We start from the raw sequence: 25,189 nt of genomic DNA, 5'->3' as shown, positions 1-25,189 counted from the left end.
AGTTCTGCAAGTGTGAACCAGTTCATAAAACCCATGTTACTTAGGATTGGATGGAAGCAGGGTTTTGCTGCTAGTATCCTTATCCATGAAGATTTTATTATTGTGGAAAAGGTGACTCCCCAAAGGTGACTGTCCCTTCCCAGAGCTGGCCAAGGCCAGTCCTGTCCAATATCCTTATCAACCACCACGGCTGAGGGCACTGAGTGCCTCCTCAGGCAATTTGCAGAGTTGACACTAGTTTGTGGAGGCGTTGTTGATCTGCTGGAGGGTAGGAAGGCTCTGCAGAGGGACCTGGACAGGCTGCCTAGATGGTCCAAGGCCAATGGGATGAGGTTCAACAAGGCCAAGTGCCGGATCCTGTGCTTGGGTCAGAAGGATTCTGAGAGTGTAGAACTCTTTGTGACTTAACTGCGGGCAGGGGTTCCATGTTGTCTGTTGGTGTCAGCTGCTCCTGGCAGTCCTTCAGTTGTCCTCTGGCTCACCTACAGACCTGCAGAACCTTAAGGCAGATTCTGCTCAACAGGGTGACCTGTGAAGGGTCAGACTTGCTGCTGCCTGGGCAGACGGTCCCTGACCAAGGTAAGGACATTCCCCCTCCCCCTGGCTTTTCTCCAGAGCACAGAGATCCCCAACAGCTGGTTGCAGTCACATCTATTTACAGTTCTGACAAGACAAGTAGAGGCTCCACTGCTGAAACTCAAAAGGGTCCCCTGTCCCTTCTCCAACCTCCCATCTCAGCTGCCTGAGGACACTGACTTCCTCTCAGAGTATTCACTGTGAATAAAAACACTGCTGTTGATCAAAAGGTCTTCTGCAGGTTTTGGAGGGAGGTTGTTGTGCGTTGTCATGCCATATCCTTCTAAGGGCCACACAGAGAATTGCCACCCTTGATGGGGCAGGGACCTAGCAAGGCAGGTACCTAATGAGGCAGGTGCCTGTGAGGACAGCATTGCTGTTCAGAACTCTTTAAGGTACACAATGTCCAGCTCCTGAAGAAAAGTTCCTCCCTGGGGAAGGGCTGCAGGGAATTCACAGTGAGGAGTGACCTCCCAGCTTGGTGCCAACCCTTCCTTCTGCTTGGATGTTCTTTCCTTTGCCTTCCAATTCAGACCTCACCTCCCTTCCAAAATTATGGCCGGGAACAAATAGATTCAGGAACATTAGGGATATTAACACACATGTTACTGATGATCGGATGGGAGCATAGTTTGTCTGCTGGTACCCTTATCAATAAAGATGATGTTATTGTGGAAAAGGTGACTTCCCATTACACCTCTTGGTGGAAAGAAACACCTCATTTGCCTGTCTCCTTGACCAACGTAGATCAAGTCAAGGGTGCAGGGACCCTTTTGGTCTGCTTTTTTGGCAATTCCATGGACACTGTGAAGTACAGCTCATTTCTGGGATCAGTGGGATATATTCCACTCATTCTGTTTGCAGCTCACCAGCACTGGTGAAATGACACCTTGGTCTCCAGCTATGAAAGGGACATTCACCTTTCTCAGAACAGAAATGCTGGTCTGAAATACTCAGGGCATTCCTAAAAACCTGCATAAAACTTAATGCCTTTTGCTATGCCAGGTAGTGTCACTGTGTATTTCCGACCCTTTTCTCTGAAATCTACTACTCTAGGGAGTATGGAGACTACTGAGAGTTATCTTTTATTGGTTAGGTGGACTTTTCACACAGAGCTGTTCAAGAGAATGTGTTCTCTCCTCTCTTTCTGCAGCCTGAGCAAAAGACATGGCCGAGTTTGCCCAAAGCATGGATAACAGCAGCAATCCTTTCCTTCTCCCTACCTTACTGCTCCTGCTGCAGAACATGAGCAACCTCGAAACCTCCATCCCTCCTGCTGGCTATGAGATGACAGAATCATCACCCACAAGACCCGGCTCAAGCAGGAACCACACTCTCTTAGACTACGGACTGAGGCCGGGGGAAATTGCAGCAGCCAGCATGGTTTGGGGAGTGTTGTGGCTGGTTTCCGTCTTGGGAAACTCCCTCCTTTGCTTAGTGATGCCCAGGAGCAGGAAGACACAATCCCCCAACTATTTTGTGGTCTCCATGGCCTGTGCAGACCTGCTCACCAGTGTTGTGAGTGCGCCCTTCCTGCTGCTCCAGTTGACCTACGGCAGGTGGATGCTGGGGAACGGGATGTGCAAGCTGGTGAGGTACATACAGTACCTCACCCCAGCAGTCCAGATCTACGTGCTCTTCTCCATAGGTGTGGCTCGATGCTACACTCTCATCCGTCCCCTGAACTTCAAAATGTCCAAGGAGAAAGCCAAGAAAATGATTCTGGCCTCTTGGCTCTGTGGTGCTCTGTTTGCATCACCAGCTTATTTTCTCTACGACTCTGACAGCGACCACCACTGCAACTTTTTTCTACCTGATTCTCGGCAAGGAATCGACTCCAGTATTGTCCACCTCCCAGTGCTGTTGTTTTTGATCCCCGCTCTCTTCATTATCCTCTGCTACGAGAAACTCTTCACCTACATTTGGAGAAAAGGCGCTGAAGACATGGCTGGCAGGAGGACAACGAATTTGATCTCAAGGAGAAAAGTGAAAAATGTCAAGATGTTCTTCATCTTTAACTTAGTTTTCCTCCTGTCGTGGCTCCCTTTCTACATGGTACAGCTGTGGCACCCACAGGAAACAGACTACAGAAAGAGCTCCTTGGTTTTCCTGGCTACCACCTGGATTTCTTTCAGTTCTTCAGCCTCTAAGCCAATCCTCTTCTACATCTATAATGCAAACTTCAGAAGAGGGATGAAAGAGACTTGTTGCATGTTTGCCAGGAAATACCAGAGAAGCAACATCTTCACCATTACCACCAGTTATGGGACAATCAGAAAGAATCACGTTTGGATCACAGATATCCCAGCACCAGCCCAAACTGTCACCAAAGACTCCACCTCTGATGCTTTTAATGGAGAAGTCAAGAAGGATGAGCTTGCCAGGCCTGATGAGTCCAATCCCCCAGATACATTTGCCTAGGGGGCTTCATTGCTTTGAAAAGCAATGTATGTGCTATGGTGGTGCTATATACCCCCCAGGAGAGGGAGGATCTTTCACCCTTTGAAGCAATGTATAGTTACATATTTTAGCACACCTTTTAGAGTAGAAAAAATATGATCTATTTTATTAAATGCCTTGGTTTTGATGCATTCGTTCTATTTCATTTCAGTTATCATGTTCTGCTTTGGGGAACTCCTCTCCTGGAATCATGAGCAATGTTTTTCTACAAAACAAGAATCCTTATACTACTATCTATAGAGAAAAAAAAGAAAGAAAACCATTGCTTTTTTTAAACCCCGTGTGGGATGGGCCATGGTGCATAAGTACCTAAATCCACCCAAAGCCATCTACAGTTCCTTCTGTTATATCCCTGGTAATACTGTTGCACTGGGCTTGTCCTTCTTGTTCAGACCCCACTGGTTTGGTGGACAAGGTGGTGTTGGATTAGTGTTTTGACTGAATGATCTGAAGAGTCTTTCCAACCTAAATGATTCTAGGATTCTATCACCTCACTGCCCTCTTGTGCCTCCATTTCTGTTTGGGAATAATCGCTTCCTGGAACAGTCCCAGCAGATTGTTTCATCAGTTCATCAGAACTGCAGAAGGGGTTCCTGGACAAACTCTAACAATATGAAATTTGGGAAGCTTTACACTTCCTCACACATTGCTCACCTTGTGCTTTGCTGTCCCAGGGTCTGTCCCTGTGTGTGGGCTGGGAGAGTGCATGGAGTCATGGAATATTCTGAGCTGAAAGGAACCCCTGGCCCTGCACAGTACAGCCCCAAGAATCCCACCATGTGCCTGAGAGTGTTGTCCAAATGCTCCTTGAGCTCTGTTTGGTGACATGACCACTTCCCTGGGGAGCCTGTTCAAGTACCCAGCCACCCTCTGGGGAAAGAACTTTTTCATAATATCCAACCTAAACCTCCCCTGACACAGCTCCAGCCATTCCCTCAGTTCCTGTCACTGGTCACCACAAAGCAGAGATCGGTGCTGCTCCTCTGCTTCCCCTCCTGAGGAAGCTGCAGACCCTGATGAGGGCTCCCCACAGTCTCCTCCAACTCAGTTTCTTCCTCTCACAAGTAAAAATAGAACAACTGCACGCTCTTTGTCTCCCCAAAACAGGGACAGGCTCTTTCAGCAAACTCTGTAAGCAAAGCTCCATGGACTGCTTCAGGAAAATGCAAATATATTCAGCCCTGTGACATGGAAACAATATGGTGATGCAATCACGTGTAAATCTGGACTAGGGAGGGCTGCTTTTCTTAAATTTCAGCTTTTTTTTTCTTAAATTTCAGCTTTTTTTTCTGCACCTCGGGACATGTTAGGTGCAGATGTTAATTGGGGTTTTTTTGTAGCAATATATATGTGTCCCTGGCCATGCTCAAAGAGTTCTGGTTTTAATCTGTTTGTTTCAAATGACAACAGAATTGCAATGCGTTTTACCCTTTCGTTATTAATCCAGCATCTCACAATGACTCCATCCACTTTAACACAATTATTGGTCAGAATGCATAACTTTTCAATTACAGATTTCTACAAAATTTTTGTTAATTTTACCAATTTTGAGTTATGAAATGTCCATCCATTGTTAACAGTGGGTGGAAATAGGACAAAAAAAGGTATGATGAAATTTTAAGAACAGTGTCTGATAAGTGTTCAAAGCTAAAATTAATTATTTAAATTATATAAATACTTGTATTCTCAAAGTTAATTCTGAAGCTAAAATGTCCAGAGATCAAAGACAGTTAGGCGTCCAAATGAGGATCTGGGCTTGGGTGCTCAAAGAGGTTGGATTTATCCTGAAACTGAAAATTGAAAATTTTATATCCTGAACCAAAAATTGAATTGTTAATTGTAGTGAGGTGCATGGACACACTTCTGGAGAGTATATATTGTTCATGCTGTACCCATGGGATGTAAAATTGCACCGAATATCATATAATGTGTTCAGAAATATCTCTTATAAATAATAACTACTTTTCCAATTAAAAAAGAATGTGTTATTGCATCTGCATTTTCAGCAGATTTGTCAGACATACCCTATTGCCTTTACAGTGATGTGTCATTCTTGAGGTCAAGAAAAATGCTGTATATTTGCACACACCTATGCTTCTGTCAATATCCTCATGACAGAAGCCTTGCAAGTCAGTTATTGCACATGAATACAAAATAGAGAATGGTGTTAATATGTCAAATTTATAAATGTTCAGTTTACATTAACACTTAATATAGTTAGTGAATTTTACAAATACAAAACGATGACTTAGCCAGTCTTACCGACCTTCTGAAGTCCTGCTCTATATTCTCACCAGAACATTCTTAGAAGACACTTTCAGTTTTATCTCTTTTCCACATTAGGGTAACATAAGAAGAGACTTCTTGTTCAAAGCATGTAGTGCCAGTAACAGAACAAGATCAGCTGCAGGTGTTATGTATTAGCTTGGAGTTCCTGTTTCATGACTTCAGTGCAGGTCACTTGCACATCTTGGGTTGCAGTATCAAGAGTTATTAATTCATTTTAAAACCCTCTTCAGATTTTCCTGGTTTTCCTAGAAAGAACCCAGTTAGTCACAATTATTGTTTAAACATCAGCTTTCAGTAGAATGATTCATATTCAGCACTCTGCTGCTTGTATTAGATTTTACTCAAGAAGAACATTAAATTGTCTACTTCAAGAGGGTGTTTTTAAAGAAACATTTATGGAATGTTCTAGTTGCTAGAATGCACAGCTCTCAAGTTCTCTCACTTCCTCTAGAATCCTTACTGTCAAGGCAGCTTCTTTTCTACAGCTAATTTTAAACAGATCAAATAGTGTCTTATCACAGATATCTTTATTTAGATTTTTTTTTTTGATTCAGCCAAGCTAAACACAATCCCCAATTTCCAAGAGGTGGACAAAACTGGACTGAAGTGCCTCAGATCCAGAATGTCTTCGCTGAACTCACCATATTCAGCTGAGAGTATGAATTCTGTGAAGAGGGTAGGACATGCACTACAATGAGAAGGATTTCTGCAGCCACCAAGGTTTGCTCAAAATCTTCTGTCAGGACTCTGTTCCATCTTGGCTGGCTTGTCCAACAGATGTAAACCTAAAAACATCCAGTCCACACACTCAGAGCTGATTTCTTACAAAATAGAAACAGAGAAAAACAAGTCAGCACTATTATTAGTAAGTGCCAAGGAAGCTGTTTAAAATAACATATTGCTTATTCTTTCCTGGAATTCAGTTATGTGGTGTTTGCATGACAAGATACTTCAGTGCTTCCGTATTCCCTCTGCTGTTTATGGTTATTTTTCTCTGAGGATGTAAGTCCATTTTGTCTGATCATTATCAGCCCCATAACACTTGAGAAAGAGTTGTTCTTTTTAAAACTGAAGAGTGCAGGAAGAAAGGAGAAACTGATGCTGATAATACACTGCAAGTGACCATGAGATAAAACCAAGAGTGCAACACAAATACAGAATTTTTCAGTTTTTCATGCACCATCACTTGTTAATCAAAATTGCTACACAGCTAAAATACTTTGTTGCAATTTATATTTATAGCTGCTATGAATAACTCTCTTTGGTAGATGTTACTGTTCAATTTATTTTTTTTAATCTTTTTTCATCTTAGGAAGCTTTTCCTAAAATCTAAAAAATAAAATAAAGTAGTGTCATCTGTATTTTGAATATATTAAGACTTGAATGCTTCATTTGAATGCTTTTTCATGAGCAATAGCTTAATTCCACCACAGAGAAACTAGTTAAGATTAAACAGATATTCATAACACTGTATGGCTATTGCAGTCCCCTTACAAGTAAAGTAACTTGAAATCAACAGACCTATCAAGTGGCCCTACAAATTCACCTCAGGACACATTGTTTGTATACTTCTTTAGTATACAGGTGTTCTTCCTGTGTTTTGAAATGCACACACATTTTAAAAAATGTTTTCAATTACAGCACGGTAGAACTGAAACTGCCTTTTGTTTGAAACTATGATTCTGCATAAAAATGGTATACAGACATGCTATTTAGAGACTCAGATAAGCAGAAAGGTACTGGAGATGTTATATAAGTGCTTGTTCATGCATATAGTTAAATCATACATTATGTTAGTACTATTTTTTTTCCATGTTTGTGAATTTTTTTCCCATGTTTGTGAATTTTTTTTCCTATCTCCTTAGTGAAAAATTCAGCATTTACAAGGGCTCTGTCCTCTCTCTCAACAAGAGGTTGTGGTTCCTGTTTAATTTGCCCAGTCAGATTCAATCTCATATGGACCATTTCATAACCAAAATCTTACTGGTGAAAGAGGGAATCTGCTTCTCTGATCAAAAACCTCCTGAGTTTCTGGTCATGTTGCACATGTGCACTGCATGTGATGTACTCTAGAAGCAGTGAAGAGTTTAGAACTGCCAGAGAAAGCAATAGACAGTTGTCTTAAAAAAATTACAGGAGATGGAAGTAAGAAATAGGAGATTTCTTGCTGAGGATATTCTCCATTTTGGGCATGAGCTGTATGATTTCAGAACCTTCAGGCTCCAGCTTAGTACAGAAAGAGAAGGTAATGTGGACTTGTTATAATAAGAATTTCAAGTGTAGTTTACTTTTCTTTAATGTCAGCTTTGTAATCAATTGAAGGTCATATAAAAAAGCCCACAGCCTACAGAAAAGAGGCTTTGTGGAAGTCTTTAATAAAATGAATAAAATGTCCTAGTTGACTTTTTAAACTCATATAGGTAAATGTAAAAATGCACAACTGCACTTGTCCTTAAAGGATCATTGTCATCTTCCCAAACTGTCTCTTCAGTTAGAACACACAGTTCCTATGTAAAAAGTCTCTACTGAAGCCATAATTCTATTTTGGTCAATCTGTTCAAATATACTTGAAATAAGCATCCACTTTTTGTGGTGTTCTGTTACAACCTCAGTACCAATAACAGTATCCTTTTCCTCCAGTGCATCACTAATGATTTAAACAAACCCAATCAAACACTGCTGGGACACTTAATATAATTGAAGATAGGAATCAAGTAACAGTTGAGGTTCTCTATACAAGAATTTATATTGCCTCATTATTTGAAGGCTCTCCATGCCTGCTATCTGATACCTCCTCAACAGTGACAATAGGGACGGTATTTCAAGCAGTAATTTTGTCTTCCTTTTATGGAACATAAATGTAACAACAGATACTTTGCCCTATGTGGTAGCAGTTTATTTTAGTTCATACAATTTATTAATATCCAGATATTAAAAAAATACCGTGGGTTTCTCTAAAGCCATACTATGATTATAATTAAAGAATTCTGTTGACCTGGTGAAAAGCGCTAAACTAAAAGACCAAGCACACCTTAAACTGCTCACCAAGCTGTTCTCTATTGTCCAGATAGAATAACATGAGAACAGTGGAATTTGGCTCCATCATTCTTAAAAAAAACCAATCATGGAATACATTAGAATTATTGCTTGATTTACCACAGTGCCTCAAATGGCAAACAGGATCAGGACCCCATGATGCTGGCTTTCAATAAACAAAATTTTCTTAATCAGTATCTAATTCCAAATTAGAAAACACACTCTCATAATATAAATTTCTTCTTATCCTCAATATTTTAATTTAACAATTCTCTTCTTTCCAGAAGCCTACTGAAATGACAGTACAAGGGCACTGGCACAGGATCTGTCTAATGGAAAGTAGTGCACTTGAAACTTAGCTGAACTATGGTGCAAAAGTCATGGAATTAATACTTTTCTCAGTTGCTTCCTTCAGAGGAAAACATACTCCTTTGTCAACTCTTTCACCTGGTTCTCCAGCTTTTATCCCTCCCCTCCTTGTAGTGGGAGACAAGGTGAAGAAGCAACAGGATACCAAGTTAAGAAACTGAGGCACAGAATATATAAATTCTTCATGGAAAAGTGAAAACTATCCTGAAAGATTGTGGAATGATAGTTAAGCCAAACAATTACTTTGCTTATCTGGGATTTTTCACACACAGAGAAAAAAAAAAAAGCTGAACATGTGACATCCTTGCTGTAATTAAAGTAGAAAAAATGCAAATGTGCATTCTTTAAGAGATGAGTGTTGGATGGCTGTTGACCCAGCAGAACTCATAAAAATGAGAGAAAAACTCACAGATAAAGATTCTAAAATGGTGATGTTTTGTGTGAGAACAATTGCACGGAGAGAATAATTTCCACCACCATGCTCCTTCTTTCAAGTCTTTCAAGTCTTGCCTAGACAAAATATGTGGGTCAAAGAATAATTAGTATCTAAGGTCTTTAAAGTAATTAATAACTAAGGTCTTTTGTGAAATAAGGATAGTGTTGACTTCAAAACAGATGTTTTACTTAACTGGTGACATACAGGAGAAATTACACAAAAGGAAAGAGTTAACAATCAATAAAAATTATTCTTTCTGCTGCTGATCTTTCCTCATCCCGAACCATACAGCAGTTATAAATTGCTGAGATAAAGAGATGAAATGTATGACTTCAGCAGCCATTCGCTGTTCTCATAGCTTCATAATGTTTACAACCAATGACCTCTAAGGTTTTTAAGTCGTCTCTGGGAATATTCCCTCAAAAGGTAAGCTGTTCCTAATACTGGTCCAAAGGGAGACAGGTGACATTTTGTTCCTGGTTTTCATCTCGGTGGGTGAAAAGCTTAACTGTTTGTACCTGTTCTTCCTGGGCAGAGACCTTGGAAGGCATTGTGCAGTGCTATCCCACGTGCCCCAGCTGGCCTTTGGATGGATTTATAGTTGCTAAATGTGGTTGAAAGGCAAGTGGAAAAGGCAGCTGCCTGTTGTGGCAGATTGTGGGGGGCAGATGACAAACTGTCTGATACGGCCTGAAGAGATGGGGGGGTCCCACCTGATCTGAATGGCTTATGTCCATCGACCTCTCCAACTAAGTGCTGATTTCACATATAGCCTTGAAGGAGCATCACGGAGCAGCAATTTAAAGAACAAGTTTTCAGAATTTCCATTATAGTTTTTAATACTGATAAATGCTAGCAAACTTAGCAATAGTGAATCACACAAAACATTTAAGAATTATACACAGCCAATGCTTGGGAGCAGTGTCCTCTTTTTCTCACAGTGCCATTCCATGGTGTCTTTATACCTTCTTCACACACACATTTTTTTGTATCAGAGATGCTTCCCATTCAACATCCCACAGATACACCCACCTTGTGGAAGGACACACTAGCCCATAGCTCTTTAGTGATGTAAATCACTGATTTTAGAGTAAATGAAAGTAAGGACAGGAGCTCACAAGTGTTACTCCAGATGCTGGCCCAGTTTCACAAGCAACCTAATCTGAAGAACCATTTTGAAATCATGAGTTCCCTTCTTCTACCAGGACTAACCAAAGAAAAGTGCTCTACAGACAACTGCCTGACATATTTGCAAGACACATATTGCCCCACTTTTCAACCTACAGTTCAAAAATGAAAAGTACAGGGAGTACTGTAATGTGACCTTGAAGCTCAAGCCTATACCTCATTTCAAGATCCCTAGTAATGCAGAGTAAGCTTTGGTTTACTCGTAAGACCATTCACCCACCAGGCTGGGAAGCTAAAGCAGAAAGCAAAGGTTGGCATTTTGCCCCTTAAAGGCAGCCTGGGCACAACAAGCTGAATACGTGCTCTTACATGATCACTGCTGGGAAAACATTCTACAGCTACTCAGCAGTGAACTCAGCTGTTTCCAACTTCTAGGTATCCAGTCCTGGAAGTGCAGTTCACAAACCCAAAGCAGATGCTCCAGAGTGCAGTATGCAGAAAGCTTACGTCCTGAGAATGGAATTCGAAAGGAACAGAGGAGCGCGGGAATGTTTTGCAAATCTCATCTATTATTTACCCTTCAAAATATTTTCTAGGATTTGGGTTCCATGTTATCCCTTTATGTTTCTAGCATGACTCATTCACACTTTTCTTCTAAAATACGACCCCCAGAGGGTACAGCGATGTCAGTGGTGCTGTGTTTAGGTTACTTTCCTGAGAAGTGTCTTCTCATCAAGAAGGGATCCAAATATGCATCTCAAAGCCAGATATTTCCCTGTGCCTCCCCATCCCGGCCTTTTGGTTATAAATTACCAAGTTTGCTGTGCCTAGTGCTAAATGCAGTGCTGTCAGGGTGAGGGAGATGGGCTCTCTGAGCACGTGGGCGCCACCAGACCCGTGAAAATTAAACACACGGAGTAAGCCCAGCCATAAAAGCCACACATTTGTATATATGCAGTTGCAGGGTGTTATATATAATATAATGTTACCAATGAAAACGTCAACATTTAGACATTCCTGAAATCATGCATTTCACATAAGTAATAAATTAGTTAGGTGACTAACTGCCTTTTGAGATTTTTGACCCAAAGATGTGATGTGCTGCTACATTTTAGGGATATGTGAAGGAGTGAGTTCATGTCTTCTACAGTTTAGTCTAATAAAATTTTAACTAAATCATCTTTTCCTCGATCAAGAAATAGGAGAAAGGTGCTCTAGTTTCTAATTCTGCCATGGTTTCAGACCTGCTGCTATTATGTTGAGTTTCTACATTTGCAGTAAAGTTGGGTACTACTTTTCCCTCAGAGGAAACTTATTTTTAACTTTAAAATATCCAAGATAATTAGTGTTTCATCGGGGCATTTTGTTTTGTTTTGTAGGTTGGATTTTTTAAAGCTACTTTTGTAGAGCTTGAATAATTATATTCAGGAAAAGTTAACAGAGCAGAGAGTAGAAATGTAGTAATTGATACTGAAAGAATTTAAAGGAAGAAGCATGAGCAAAAGCCTGGAGGACGATTTGTATGGCTCCAATCATCTTTCAGTTCTTGATGTCTGCTCACCTGCAGTACAAGGAAAATGTTCTGGAGGGGTTGATTTTTAGAGAAGTAAAATCAGACTGTGTATTTAAAAAAAAAAAAAAAAGAAGAAAGGAACTAAGAGGTTTGGTTTTGTTTTGTTTTTGTTTGTTTTGTTTCCAGTGGTATGGAAATATAACTGGGGAACCAAGAAAGTAACTTTCTGGAATAATCTTTCCAAAGAAAGAGCCCCATGAACAATTATGACAAAAGTCGAAGACTGTGCAATGGCAACATCCCCCCACTGATGATACCATAAGGTGAAATGGTTACCTTTGTTCCATTCTTGGCCATGTGGCTCTGGAAAAGTGGGAAGCAGCTTATGCTGGCATTGAGGACAATAGTCTGTTTTCTGTTACAAAAGGGAGAAAAAGAGACAAATAGCAATATTCACTTTCTCATTCCTGAATAGAAAGTTCAACAATAAAATGAGGAGTTTGATGCTGGAATGGTTATGTTTGGGATTCTCTTCCTCCCGAATTAATACAAAAGATGAGCTGTAGTTCAGAAAGGCAACAACATTTGAGAACTCTGATTTTCCATTACTTAATGTAACAATGAAGTGCTGCTTTTGGCTTTGCCAAAACTTGATGGAAAAAAACCCAAACAACTGAAGCTGCCTGTTTAGACTTACTCAATGTAAAAGTCTGCTGCAGCTACAAGTAACACCTCATTCAGGGTTTAAAGATGTGCAATAAAGGAAATGCTGCTTTTAACCCATTGCAATTAAGTGTATGCAGATAAGAAAAGGCTTGGGAGAGAAAGGACCGCGATCCTCAGCAAAATTAAGCTGCTGCTTATGATTGCTGGGTTTGACAACAGGAAGAGGCAGAAGTAGCTTCTCTCTGAAGTCGTCCAAGCCGTTCCCTGGTTCTTTCTCTGCCTTTTGCAAGGGCAGCCATATAAGGCAGCCAAAAGGGAGGGACCCTGCCTTCCTTAGGGTGGGACTTGATAAGCTGGGGGCAGGGCCAGGCAACTCCTCTCCCTGCACCTATCCAGGGAATCTGCTGTATGGAGCTGAGGCAGCAGCCAAGAGAAGGAATAGGACACGCAACAGGAGAAAGTAGGTGCTATTTGACAGCTGGTTTCTGTGCTGTGTGTCTGTGGGATCCCTTGTTTTGATGAGCCAGCAAAGGTGTATCAGGTAGCTTTGTTTGCCACTGCTGGGTAGCCAGCCTTTGCTACAAGCACTTGTCTGGGCAGCCTCAGCATCCTAAAGTGATGAACGTACTTCTCATCGGTACTTCTTATGTACCTGTTGTAGGTTGACTTGGATGAAAGGTTTTGTGTTTTAATTTTAATGTTTGGTTCCTCCATCTTTTGTTTAAGAAAACTGATGAGGGAAAGGATGTATTTCTCTATCTGCTGTAGGACTGTTGTAGAAATGTGAACTGATATTTGCCTTTCCATGACCAGTGTTAAGAAATGAGCACAGTGTAACAAATCATGTTAGAATGCATAGATGTAAATATTTTGTGGACTAACTTGGAGGGCTCTGTTCAGATGATAGTTCATGCAATACACATGAAGATCTTTAAGCAACAACCAAAAATATGCTTCGTTTAAAAAGAGGGGGTGAAGGCTGAAATTCTCTCTCTCTAAAATACCCTATTTTGCTGAAGCTAAAGTAACTCAAAATGTGGATGTGAGTGTCTTCTGACAGAGCAGCAGTCTGCTGCAACACCTTGATATGTGGGATTTATATTGCAGATAACACAGTACATTATAATGTGACATTACAGACGTAATTTTGACATTAACATCAGCCATGCATTGAAGTTAAAGTCACCTCTCATGATACTTTTAATACTCTCAGCTTTTCATAATGTTTTCATATTTTCATTTTAGCTAGGTATTTCAAATGAGGAAGCTTTTCATGGTGGTATGTAAGAAATAAGACAGTACAAAAGACAGCTGCTCTCAATCTCACAAAGTTATTAATTAATTAATTAAAATACTACATTAAATTTAAATACTCTGCTGAGTATTAGCAGCAATTTAAGTCTGCCATATGAAACATATGTTGATCTAGAAAAACCTTATTGTGTATTCTGTTTTTTTCTAAGTATTTGTTTAAGAGTAGCTGCAAACACGAAATGGCTTGAGGAAAATTGAGAATCGGTTCAGGAGTCCTTGATCTTTTTCTTTCTAGCAATAATAACGTACTGATATCAGTTATCATTAATGACATCATCCTTTTTACACTTGAGAAAAAATGTTCCAGAGTACCATGGACTGCAAGATCAGATCCCATTAGGTGACTGAAATAATTTATTCAAGTCCTAAAGACTTAAGACCTCTTGAAGTGTAGGTGTTGAAGTTCAAACCTCAATTGGGTGTGTTTGGGGCAACAGCAAGTTTATGAATTCCAGGAAATTTTCACAGTTCCATCTCTAATCAGGACACTTTAAGAACTACTCAGCTTAAAATGGTCTCATAGGATCAGGTCTCAAGACAGCTCTGCTGTTCTACGAGTGTTGCATTATTTAAATAGTTTTAATGTTCTTTCTTAATGTAACATTGAACCTTAATTTTCTTTCTTCCTTTCTCCAGAAGTCTTGACGCTTTCCTTTCCCAGACACTCTTGTTACATCTGGTGTCTAGCACGTGTCATTGTCTGATACATTTTTCTGATTTAATTTCAGAGGCTGTGAGTGACAGCAGGTGACAGGCTGACAGCTCACACTTGTGTCACAGCGAAGCTCTGTGATAACAGCACAAAGTCATCGGCTGCTGGAGAACACACTGGACAGGGAGGACATACAATACCTTCTTCATGATTTTAAATATTGATCAGAGTTAGTAATACCTGTGCATTGTTACAGGATGTCCTGTGATAGTGGAGAAACTGTTGGGTACCCCATGGATAACCGCTGTGGAGAGGAACAAGGCTCCACTTTTCAGCTGAGCAACGTGAATGGAAATAGGAAATCTGCAGCATTGCTGGAAGCCAGGGGGAACTTAAGCAGCATGCAGTATTCTTCTGTGGCGCTGGATCCAGAAACCTCCATGAATAACGGATCCAGGATTCCCCAGAACCCCGAGGAAGGCACAAAGGCTGCAGCCTTGGTGGAAGGCGAGGCCGGCAGGGCCCGCACCGTGGAGTGTTTCCGTGGCCGCTATTTAACTAAAACCAGCACTCAGGGAGATGTCTACAACTTCCTGGAGAGGCCCAGTGGATGGAAGTGTTTTATCTATCATTTTGCTGTGTAAGTACCTGCGTTTTCACATGATCTTTGGTGTGAGAAAAATCTGAAACGGGCCACTTAATCAGCCAGAAATCAGAGTACTTGAGGTCCTGGGCTGAAAACCTGTGGTGTGAGTAATCCCACTAAAGAGATGGAAAAGCCGGTTTCTCGAAGGATCAGCCACTGTATCCATTAACATTTCCAGAAGAGGGCTTTTTGGTCTTCAAATGGTATTTGTTTTCAAATATGTAGACTGTATATTTGGTATTTCTGAGGGTTAAGTCCTGTATGCTCATGGCAGTGTCTGTTGCTGATTTAGCTGCTTCACATTGTTGTCGCTTCAGACACTGCAATTTTTATCATGAGATGGGGAAGGTTCAGCTGTGATCAGGTGCATCGTGCTTTCCTGAGTTTGTTTTGCTCCTGCTAAAATACCAAAACAAGTAATTTGTTAGACAAACATGTAACCATAACATTACTAATTTGAACTGAGTTATAGTAAAGAACATGTAATGAGTACAAATTTAGCAAAATGTTTTTAATTATACCGTGTGTGTAGTAAAAGCAAGGAGAAAATTAAGACTTCCATTTACCCTTGTAAAACAGTGGTTAACATATTAATTTAACAGTAACAGCTGTTACTGTTTTCTTTGAGTTGCTTATGGTATCTGTCAAGTTTAGCAAGACCTCAGTTACTGTTTTGAATGCTGCTTAACAGAATGATAATTTGTCATCTTAGCTGTAGGAAGGGTCCAATTGTGCTCTCACTGAGGCCAGAGGAAGTTTTACTGGCTGGAGTGAATGCAAACTGAGCCAAAAGGCCTTGCTTTTATTATAAAATTAGCATATGTCCTAAAGAGATGCAGAGTGTTGAAATTACTCTGTTTGTCTCAGATGAACTTTTCTATGGCCTGACTTAATTTTGGAAAAAACATCAGTTACTGCAGTTAGGAAGTGCCCAAAGAAATATATGGTAATTACAACGATGAATCCTAATGCTTCTATTTGGCATAAAATAGATAGTCTTATTAATACTTGCTTCCTTTCACCCCCTCAACATCATACAGAGATTTTTTTTAAAAGGAGTTTTTGATTCATTAAATTTCACCAAGTAAAAGGATAGGGCCTCTTTTAAGGACTATGCTTAAAGTATATAATAATTCTTAAGGATTAAACAGATGTAATTTGTGTTGATTTTAATATGCAAATAGTCATGATTTAAGCCTATTTGAGATTAGGATTTACTAATCTTGCTAAAATGCATTTGTTTCACCATCTATGTTGCTTTTATCTCTGACTTAAAGGTTGACCTTTAATATGCACTTTATATTCTGCAATGGGCATTAAAAAGAACAAAATATAAAATTCTATACCCCCTCTCCACACTAGAAAATCGGAGAAAATATTGTTGTTTTTTTTTTTTTTAAGCAAGAATTACTAACTTAAATGAAAGAATATGTAATTTGAATGCTTTTAAAAGTTTGGGCTTTGGTTTTTTTTTTTTTTTTTTTTTGAGTTGCTTGAAAGGAAATATTTGAGACATAGTTTTTGGCAAGAATTTTGTCTGAAAGATATTTGTCCTAATAATTATCCCAATAACTACATGGTGTGCTCATCTATATAACAAGTTTCTGTTTTGGAAAGAACATGCTTTATAACATTAAATATTATTAAAGTGAAACATAGTTAAAGAAATAAATTACTAGTCTAAAATACAATAAATTTTATAATGAGAACAACCTGTGACTAATTTTTAAAAGGTTTCCCATGTTATACGTGTGTGTTTGGGGTAACTTATATACAGTTGATCTGATGATTATGATTATTTTCGTAACAAATCCAAACTTTCAAGCTGGTATTTGTGTAGCCTGGAGGAGCTGGATGTGCACTGTCCCTTCACTGTTGTTTTGGCCTTCATATGCCACAAAGACCTCATAACTTATGTACAAACTTGTGGGAACCTTCTGTCCAAGAGGCACTGGAGTCTGGTCTGATCTGGAGCCAGTTCTGCTAGAAAGAGGATAACTTTCCAAAACCTGGTGAAGCAAGTGCTACAGGAGGTGACCTTCTCTCATTTTGAAATTACCAAGATAATCTCATCTCCTGTAACATTTGCAATGTGTCTGATACTTGAAGTTTCTTTTAAGGGAATAAACTCATGGTTCTTAAGGAATGTTACAGCACATGCTAGAAAAGAGAATTACCACTGAGTAATTTGTGTTGTTTTAGTGCAGTTATTCTAAGGTGAAATTATGGTTGCAAAACAAAATGTTTGCAGGGGTGAATGGGTTTGCTTGAGAATTTCCCCTCCCAATCCTGAAAACCTTCTCACTCAGGTACTTTTCAGCTTCACTGGACTACTTCAGTCCTACAATACCCCAGAACAGAGCAGAGGATCTCAATGAGAAGTTAGCAAGAAGTGAGGGCTTGAGAAGCAGCTGTCACTTGCAATGACAATACATTGATCATAACCAACCAATCCTCGTGGCTATGTAAGAGCCTTCAGGTATTGGAGATCACATGTATTAAAGTTCAGCTATTTGCCATATGGCTCTTTTTTCTGGTCCAGAAAAAGAAGCATGTGCCTGGCTCATATTTGATTTCTAAACTCAGCTATGTACTTGCTTAAAAATCACATCCAAATGTCAAATTTTATCTCTTAAATGAAAAATACAATACATACGATAATGAAGGTTCTTGGCAAATATACACATTTAAATAATTTGGTTGCAAATGGAGTCTTATTTGTGTGATGAATTTGTTTCTGAAACATTTATACATTTAATTACTGCTGGAATGGCTCCATTGTAGGCTAGAATATTGTGTTTATTTGGCTAAATACATGTGAACTGAGTGGTGAGGGGTGAAGTCAGACAGTTTTCATGATAAGAAGACTCTTGCCCCTTATTTAGACACCAGGCAGCAGTGATCATAAACCAAAACCAGAAACAACTGTAGGTCCTCAAAGTGCTAGAATGGCAGTGCAACATTTCCCACCACAGTTCCAAGTCTTTGTGGGTCACCTTGGCCATAGACAAAGGGTGGTCAAGAGAGTCCAGCTCCTCCATGTGGTGAAACATGGACAGAGAAGAACCTGGGACCGAGACAGAGAAGTCTAGAGAAGCTGAGACTGGTGCCAGTGATGCTGAAGCTGGAGGAAAAGCAATACAAGAGCAGTCTAGCTCAAGGACAAAGAGAATCTGATTTAAGCAGGAAGGATGAAGGAAAAAGGACTGGCAGGTTTTGGAGATCAGAAGGCTGGATATAGGCTGAAAGAGTTGGAACTGTGGGACAGCTGAAAATAGTCAAGAACCTCAGAGAGCCACTGGGGGGAAGAAGGGGCAGAAGATGACAGCTGGAAGCTAGGGAAAAGAGGGAGCGTGGAATTCATGATGGGACAAGGAACCTTTCACCCATAGGCAACTGGTTTGAATCTTGTCCAAGTCAATAGTGAAGAAGTGGTAATGACTGTGGGGAGATACAAAAGGAGCTGTTGGTCTCAGTCCAGTTCCTAGCAAATGGATGTCAGCATCACTGCTAGAGTTAGCACAGCTGGAAGGGTTCCTGGCAGGCCCTAGAGAAACCACAGGCTGGTTGAAAAGGGAGGCAAGTTGAAGTCAAGAGGGAGGCCCATGGGAGGGACCCTTAGATTGCATTCTCAGGCCTGCCATTTTCTTGCTGTATAACACTGTGGAAGTTTAAGGGAGAACTTGCAGCTGTTCCAGGTTACTTCATACTGGTTTGGCCACCTCTTAAATGAGTGTTAGACCTTGCACTCATTTAAGAGTTAGACAAGCCTTTATATCCCATGATTTCCTATGAGATGAGGTGAGCTGATCTAGCAGCTCATTGCTAACAAGCCACCTCTAGTTCTGCTCCCCTCATTCACCTTCACCATTCAGCTTGCTCCTGCCACCTCTGGTTGTCCTTGGTTATACTTGGAGAGCCAGTTCAACTTACTACACCAGCAGGAACACAGGCCAATATGGGAAAAAGTGGATGGTCTTCTGTCAGGTTAGTAATACACGTTCAGCACCTTGAAGAACTACTATTGTTCCTTTAGTGCTCCTAGTGGGTCGTAATCACCTGTTGAATTTCATATAAAATCCTACCTAGTAATTGCAAAGCAACATTGCAAATCATCTGGCAAGTGCTGCAGACCACCTGGTTTGACTGAGAAACATTTCCTAAATGCAGAATTTGCCTAGCAACAAAGTCTGCTCTCCAGGCTGCCTCATGATTTACGGGGAAACAACTCCTCCAAATGGTGACTCAGAGGGAGTAATAGCTATTGCTCTGAGTCATTCCTAGGGGGTGCTGCCTGTCTCTCTGTCGATTGTGTGGCAAAGACAGGGAGTATGTCTTCCCTAAGGTACGGTTTGACAAGAGCTGACATAATAGTTTACCAATTTTAAAAGAGCCAGGTTCCCTCTCTCACCTTCTCTTCTGGACACACATTTCTTCTGCAGAACATGTGCTGCTTCTGGCCCTCACTGTAGCCCTCCTAAGCTTAGTCACATCTCGCTGTAAGGGGAGAAATGGAGCTCAGCAAGAAAGTGAGTAGCTTTTGATATCTTAAGGAGTTGTGGCATGTCAGCAAGTGGTCTGATGGTGCTGCAACCAGTACTAACCAGTTGACCAAGGCTGGAATGGAATGAGAGGAAGTTCTAACCAGTTGGCCAAGACTGCAAAAACTTCTGTCTCTTTTTTATTTTTTTTTTTTGCCACCAGAGGACTGTGGTATTGCCTTTGTTTTATATGAAAACATGCTCTAAGCTTATTTTGTTACCCTTTTCCTCCTTCAGACTGACTCCCATGGCTTCTTCAAAGAGAACATGCACACACATGTACATGTTCCTGGCACCGTGTTTGAAAAGAACTCAACTAAGGAATTACTGTTGAATAATTCAGAGTGCACAATCCTTACAAAAATGTGAAGAACATCAATAATGTCACTGACTTAAAACTTTGGGAGGAAAGTACAAAAGATCAAAAACATGTTTATAAAATGGGGGCTGGCCAGCTACGGGTTTTTTCCTTTATAAAAGTTTCTGTGTACCAGAGCCTGTGTCACCATGAGTAATGCAAAAAAAAAAAAAAAAAAAAAAAAAAAAAAAAAAAAAAGAGAATTCAGATTATTTGGACAAATTAGAAATAACAAGTTTTTTTCATATTTTTGTTTCTCTTCAAACTTTGCTCTCTCAGGTTTTTTTACCTCCTCCAACTTCATGTAAGAAATGCTGTAGTCTTGTTCTGTAAATGCAATTGAAGGACTTAAGAGCCACCATTCTGGCTGATATTCTATTTTTGTTTGGCATGCAACTGCTGCTGATGTAAAGAACATTAAAAGGCAAGAAATGTAAGGATCTGGTCCTTCCTTTTAATGACTGTGGGGCACTTGCCTGCATATATTCTTTAAGTGTGGCAGCTCTCATTTAGTGAACTAATTATATATAGCAAGTAAGTCAGCATAGTGTTCTCCAGCCCCTGTTTTTATCTGTAAATGGAGCCTATAACCCATTATTTATAACTGTTTATCTCAAAAGGGACTGTCAAATTCCCATTTCTGCCCTTTCCACAATTATCTCTAGTATGCAGGCAGATATTTTGCTTTTTCCAATGATGTGATTGTAATACGACCAACACAAGCAACAACTAAAGTTCAGAGTAATTATAAGCATATGGCTGCTTTTGAGATTCTGGCTCTGACCTTGATGTCACAGCTTAGTTCTGAACATGGTGTGCTTTCATAAGATAGGGCCTTTAATTCTTCTTCTTCTTCTTCTTCTTCTTCTTCTTATTATTATTATTATTTGGCTCAGGGTGCTCCTTGCCAGCATAACAGTTACTTATTTGGGCATTTTATGCAGAAATTGAACTGACAAGGTTTTCAGTTTAGAACTACAGGAGCTGCTTTTCATCTGTGAAAAAGCTACTGAGAGGTCCTAAGCAGATGCCTCATCTGTGATGATAAACTTCAGGCACCAAAAGATGAGCAGTATTAAAGGGAATAAACTCAAGAACTGTTTATTTTAGTAAAGTGGACTGTTCTTACTGCTTGCAGTTGCATGTTAACTGGATGATATGGTAGAATGGCTTAAGTTGCTAATGGAGGTGCACTAATATTAAAGAGAATTGTCTTTAGGATTCTCCAAAGTTTCAGGATTTGGCTGTTCTAAAAATACTTGGGGACATTTATTAATTCTTAACCTCTCTTCCTAAGGAAATGAGGTTTCTTCAACCACACTGTCTAAACATGTCTGTCTGAAAGGGCCTTACCGAAAGCTTTTGAGCCAGTTGGCAAGTTTCAGCTAATACTGACAGAGGATGAGACAAGTCAGAGATACCACATTTCTTCAGGTTTGGTTAAAATAGACATTTATATAGAGGAGAGATAAATTATTAACCCCAAAGATGAAAACACTTCACTTTGAGCTTAATTAGATTGTTTGGCACTAAAGAGTCTTTTCAGGAGAGAGATGTTAGAAAAGTTCCTAAGGAAGAACTTTGATCTGAGTGTACTTTGCATTGGGCACAGAGTAACCTAACCACAGGGCACAAAGCCACAGCATACGTAAGGTTTATTTCCAGTTTTTGAAGTTATTGATGACTTTTTCCATCATTTTTGTAAGAAATTCAATCCATCTTATTCTAAAAGCTCAGTTTGGTAATAATCTGAGCAATGAATATGCATTAATGTCTGTCCCCACAGGCTAATGCTGTTTCTATAGTGAAATCATTTGTTTCTGTAGTGAAAACAAATACTATAGTCTGACATTGATATGGTGCTATTGATGGAATTTGGTTATGCTTTTGTGGGAGAAAACTCTGTTCTTGCAGAAACCATCAAAATAAGATATTCCATGGTGTTAACATTACAATTGCTCATTAACTTGTGGACTCCACATGGTACCAAATTCAAGAAGAAAAGTGTTTCAGGTGTCTTCATGATAATTGAGCTGGCATTAACTTAGTGAACATATTTGCAGAGCACCATTATATGCATTTGTTCTTTCCCTTTTTTGATACTGAGCCTAAGAAACATTAATTAATATAACTACTACAAAGAGGTTGGCGTTGCTTTGTAAGTGGTGGTAGTAACTTCCTGTCCCTGTGGAGATGTGTCACAGATCACATGCCTAAACCTGCTGACTCTTTTGTCTTACAGTCAAGGTTGGTGATAAATGTATCAGAATCATGAACACTGATGTCATGATGATGAAATGCTTCTGTCACTGTTTAAAGAAGCGATTATATGTCTTCTAGAAAGTCTCAGATACAGAATCAAAATGGAAGTTCTATTCCTGTGACCAGGGAGGGAGAGGACATCCAGGCATTCTGGTAACAAGACATGGGACATAAGAGCAAACAAGAGAAACACAGAAGGACAGATGTTAGTGGAAGGTAGAGGCACTCAGGGGAATCAGGGAGCTTAAATCCTAGGAAAGGCAGGGCACTGACTAAAAGGTTTCTGTAAGATCAGAGCTCCTGGTGTAATGGATGCACGAATGCAATTTGTCAGTTCTGGACTACTGCCAGCTAAACTGATTGAAAAATCAAAATCCAAATCTTAGTGCTCTTTAAGGAACAGCAAATAAGTTAGGCTGTTAAACGTTTTGAAAATGTGAAGTTGCCATTACTAATAGGGACTGTGGATGTTTTACAAGTAACATAACAACTTCGGTCAGTTGATTCAGAAAGGTGGTTTGAAACAGGAGACCTTTTTGTGTGATGTGTGGCTCATGCTGTGATTTGAACAGCACTGGGATTAACTGTTGATTCAAACCAGTTTGTGATGATTTATATATACACAGGTGAATGTATTTGTAAATTAAATTTTAAATGCTCTAGTGTTGTAGAAATACTGGCTGGTTACTTCTGCTATGAGCCAGCTGGGTAACTCCACGTTGCAAGCAATGGGGGCTACTGGGCATTTCTGGATGCAACCTAGAATGAGCTGAAGAAAAAACCAAAACCGGACACCCTCGGTATAACTCTGTGAAAGGTGGGATTTTCCTTTGGTTGAGGGCTTCAAATCTCTGAAAATATTTTATTCTGAGGCAAAAAAAGTAAGTCGGATATGCCCAAACTCTTTGCCAGGCAGGCTCCCTGTTAGTAGAGTCCAAAGCTAGGCAAGTTTCCAGTAAAACCTGTCTGGTCTCCTTCTCCAGTTCTGCTGAAACCAACACATTCCCAGACTACTTTCTAATTTTAACATATTTGTATTTTCAGCAGAAAAATTGCTCCTTTACCAAAATTTCCAACCAACTCTAATTTGTGTATGATCACATATGTATAAGCACAAGACACTTCAACAAAACATCAAGCCCCAGGAGCCTGGAAATAGATTTATGAGAAAACTGAGGGACATCAAAAATTGCCCACAAGGGCACATGGACAACCTTCTCTTTATGACTTAGTCAGAATCTCCTTTGGATAACAAAAATATGTAAGGACTTGGAATGAGGTTTTACTTGGACTAGCAGGAATGTTTTCTAGAAGGACATGGCTATTCAACATAAGACAGTATAGTCCCATTTAGAAGAAAGTGTAGTGCTTCCTGCACTCAGGAATGAGAATATCTTGCACTTTTATAGTAGGAAAAATGGAAATGCTCTCCTTAATTTTCCTGCCACAAAATGACCAGTTAACATAAAAAGCTGGAGCCTCTCAAAGAACTTTCTGTTGGCTGAATTCATTTATTCTCCTTAACAACAGGCTGACTTACAGCTATTGGCCTCCTCTGGACAACTCTGTAGTCTATCATCAAGAAAAAAGTTGAAACTGCAATGGGTGTAGTTGCATAGATCTACTTGGACATATTGGCTTCAATTCAATCTTTTTCTCTTGTAATTTAAGTCCAGCTGAAGCAATGGGATTTTTTTCTGTCCTAGTGTATTAGTAGACCAGAATATTTTGGCTTCACATCATAGCACCGTAGAATGGTTTGGGTTGGAAGGGACCTTAAAGATCATCTCGTTCCAACCCCCTGCCATGGGCAGGGACACCTTCCACTAGACCAGGTTGCTCAAATCTTCTGGAGCAGACAGCAGATAGATAATTTGTTTTATCCTAAGAACTTTGAAAGATAGGGTTTCCTACAAGCCATTTGCAATTATCTGGCTGAAGAGCTTTCATATGGTGAAGTGAGTCACAGTCGCTAAGTTTCAAAGAAGGAATAGCAGCTAAAAGATGTGTCTGGTTGTGTTAAAATCACCAGCAACCCATGATCAAGGCATCTGAATACTACAGAGCATAGGTTTTAATAGCTTTTTGATAATTTTGGTTGATTTTTCTCACATTATAGAACTCATATTTTTCTTTTTTTTTTTTCTCTAAACACAAGTGAGCAGAGTCAATGAAGTTTGGTAAGCCCAGGCAGCCACAAAGCTACTATTTTGTACTTGATTACCACAGAATATCTCTCTGCCTGTGAATTTAAGTTTGCCCCCTCCTCACCCATCTTTTTTTTGTTGTTCAAGAGGTAATTCCCACAAGAATCTCATATAGCAACACTTGAAGTACACTTATCTGCAGAAGACAAACACAAAAACCTACATGCACAGTCTTTGCTAGAAATGGCATTATTTGCTGCAAAACTTAAACCCCCCCCACCAAATAAACTTAAAAAGAGGAATTATGAATTATGAAGTTCGCCTTTAAGAACTTTCATTAGGTTTGTCTTCCATGGAAAATGAGATTGTTATAGCATGACCTTGAAAAGGTTCACCCCTGATAAAGTACTTGACATCATTTTGCTCTCAGTGTTGATAGTTAACCTACTAGTTCCCAGTGTAGGCTTCAGTAAAGAGTGCTTGTGGTCCTTAAATCTCTTAAACATAATTTGTCCCTGGATACCATAACAACAGAAACATGTTTGCTGTTGCACTAGCTACTCTCCAAAAGGAAGCAAAGTTTAGGAAGACCAGGACACAGAGAAACACTAATTTGTAACCTCTAACCCTGGTTGATCAACAGTCCAGTGCAAAAGAACTGCCCACCCGAGGTTGTTAACACATGAAACAGCCTTAAGGATGATGGTCTAAAAACATTGATGAAAAAGCAGTTGTATTTTTGTGTTTACATGAGGCTTGAGGAACTTAAGAGAAATCAAGTAATATTAAAATTTAG

At 39.8% G+C, this 25,189-nt stretch overlaps 2 protein-coding genes across 2 annotated transcripts in view; both read left to right on the top strand.

Annotated features, from left to right (window-relative positions):
* The first annotated feature begins 444 nt into the window (after positions 1-444).
* Positions 445-3,163, top strand: LOC135414023 (probable G-protein coupled receptor 19). The gene is made up of 2 exons (XM_064654259.1): positions 445-579; positions 1,730-3,163. The coding sequence occupies exon 2, from the start codon at positions 1,744-1,746 to the stop codon at positions 2,995-2,997; it is 1,254 nt and encodes a 417-aa protein (XP_064510329.1). The 5' UTR covers positions 445-579; positions 1,730-1,743; the 3' UTR covers positions 2,998-3,163.
* Positions 3,164-14,521: 11,358 nt separating this feature from the next.
* Positions 14,522-25,189, top strand: part of LOC135414021 (potassium voltage-gated channel subfamily KQT member 1-like) — a 480,260-nt gene continuing 469,592 nt past the window's right edge. The window contains exon 1 of the mRNA XM_064654258.1: positions 14,522-15,079. Coding sequence (XP_064510328.1) covers positions 14,697-15,079 — 383 coding nt within the window. The 5' untranslated portion in view covers positions 14,522-14,696. The remainder of the gene's footprint in view (positions 15,080-25,189) is intronic.

Source organism: Pseudopipra pipra, chromosome 5, assembly GCF_036250125.1.
Source record: "Pseudopipra pipra isolate bDixPip1 chromosome 5, bDixPip1.hap1, whole genome shotgun sequence".
NCBI lineage: Eukaryota > Metazoa > Chordata > Aves > Passeriformes > Pipridae > Pseudopipra > Pseudopipra pipra.
Note: the sequence above shows the minus strand (reverse complement) of the source record. Positions and strands in the feature narration are given on the sequence as shown.

Bases quoted from the DNA above. Each gene is read 5' to 3' on its own strand.
- LOC135414023 (XM_064654259.1), top strand. From the start codon at position 1,744: ATGGCCGAGTTTGCCCAAAGCATGGATAACAGCAGCAATCCTTTCCTT.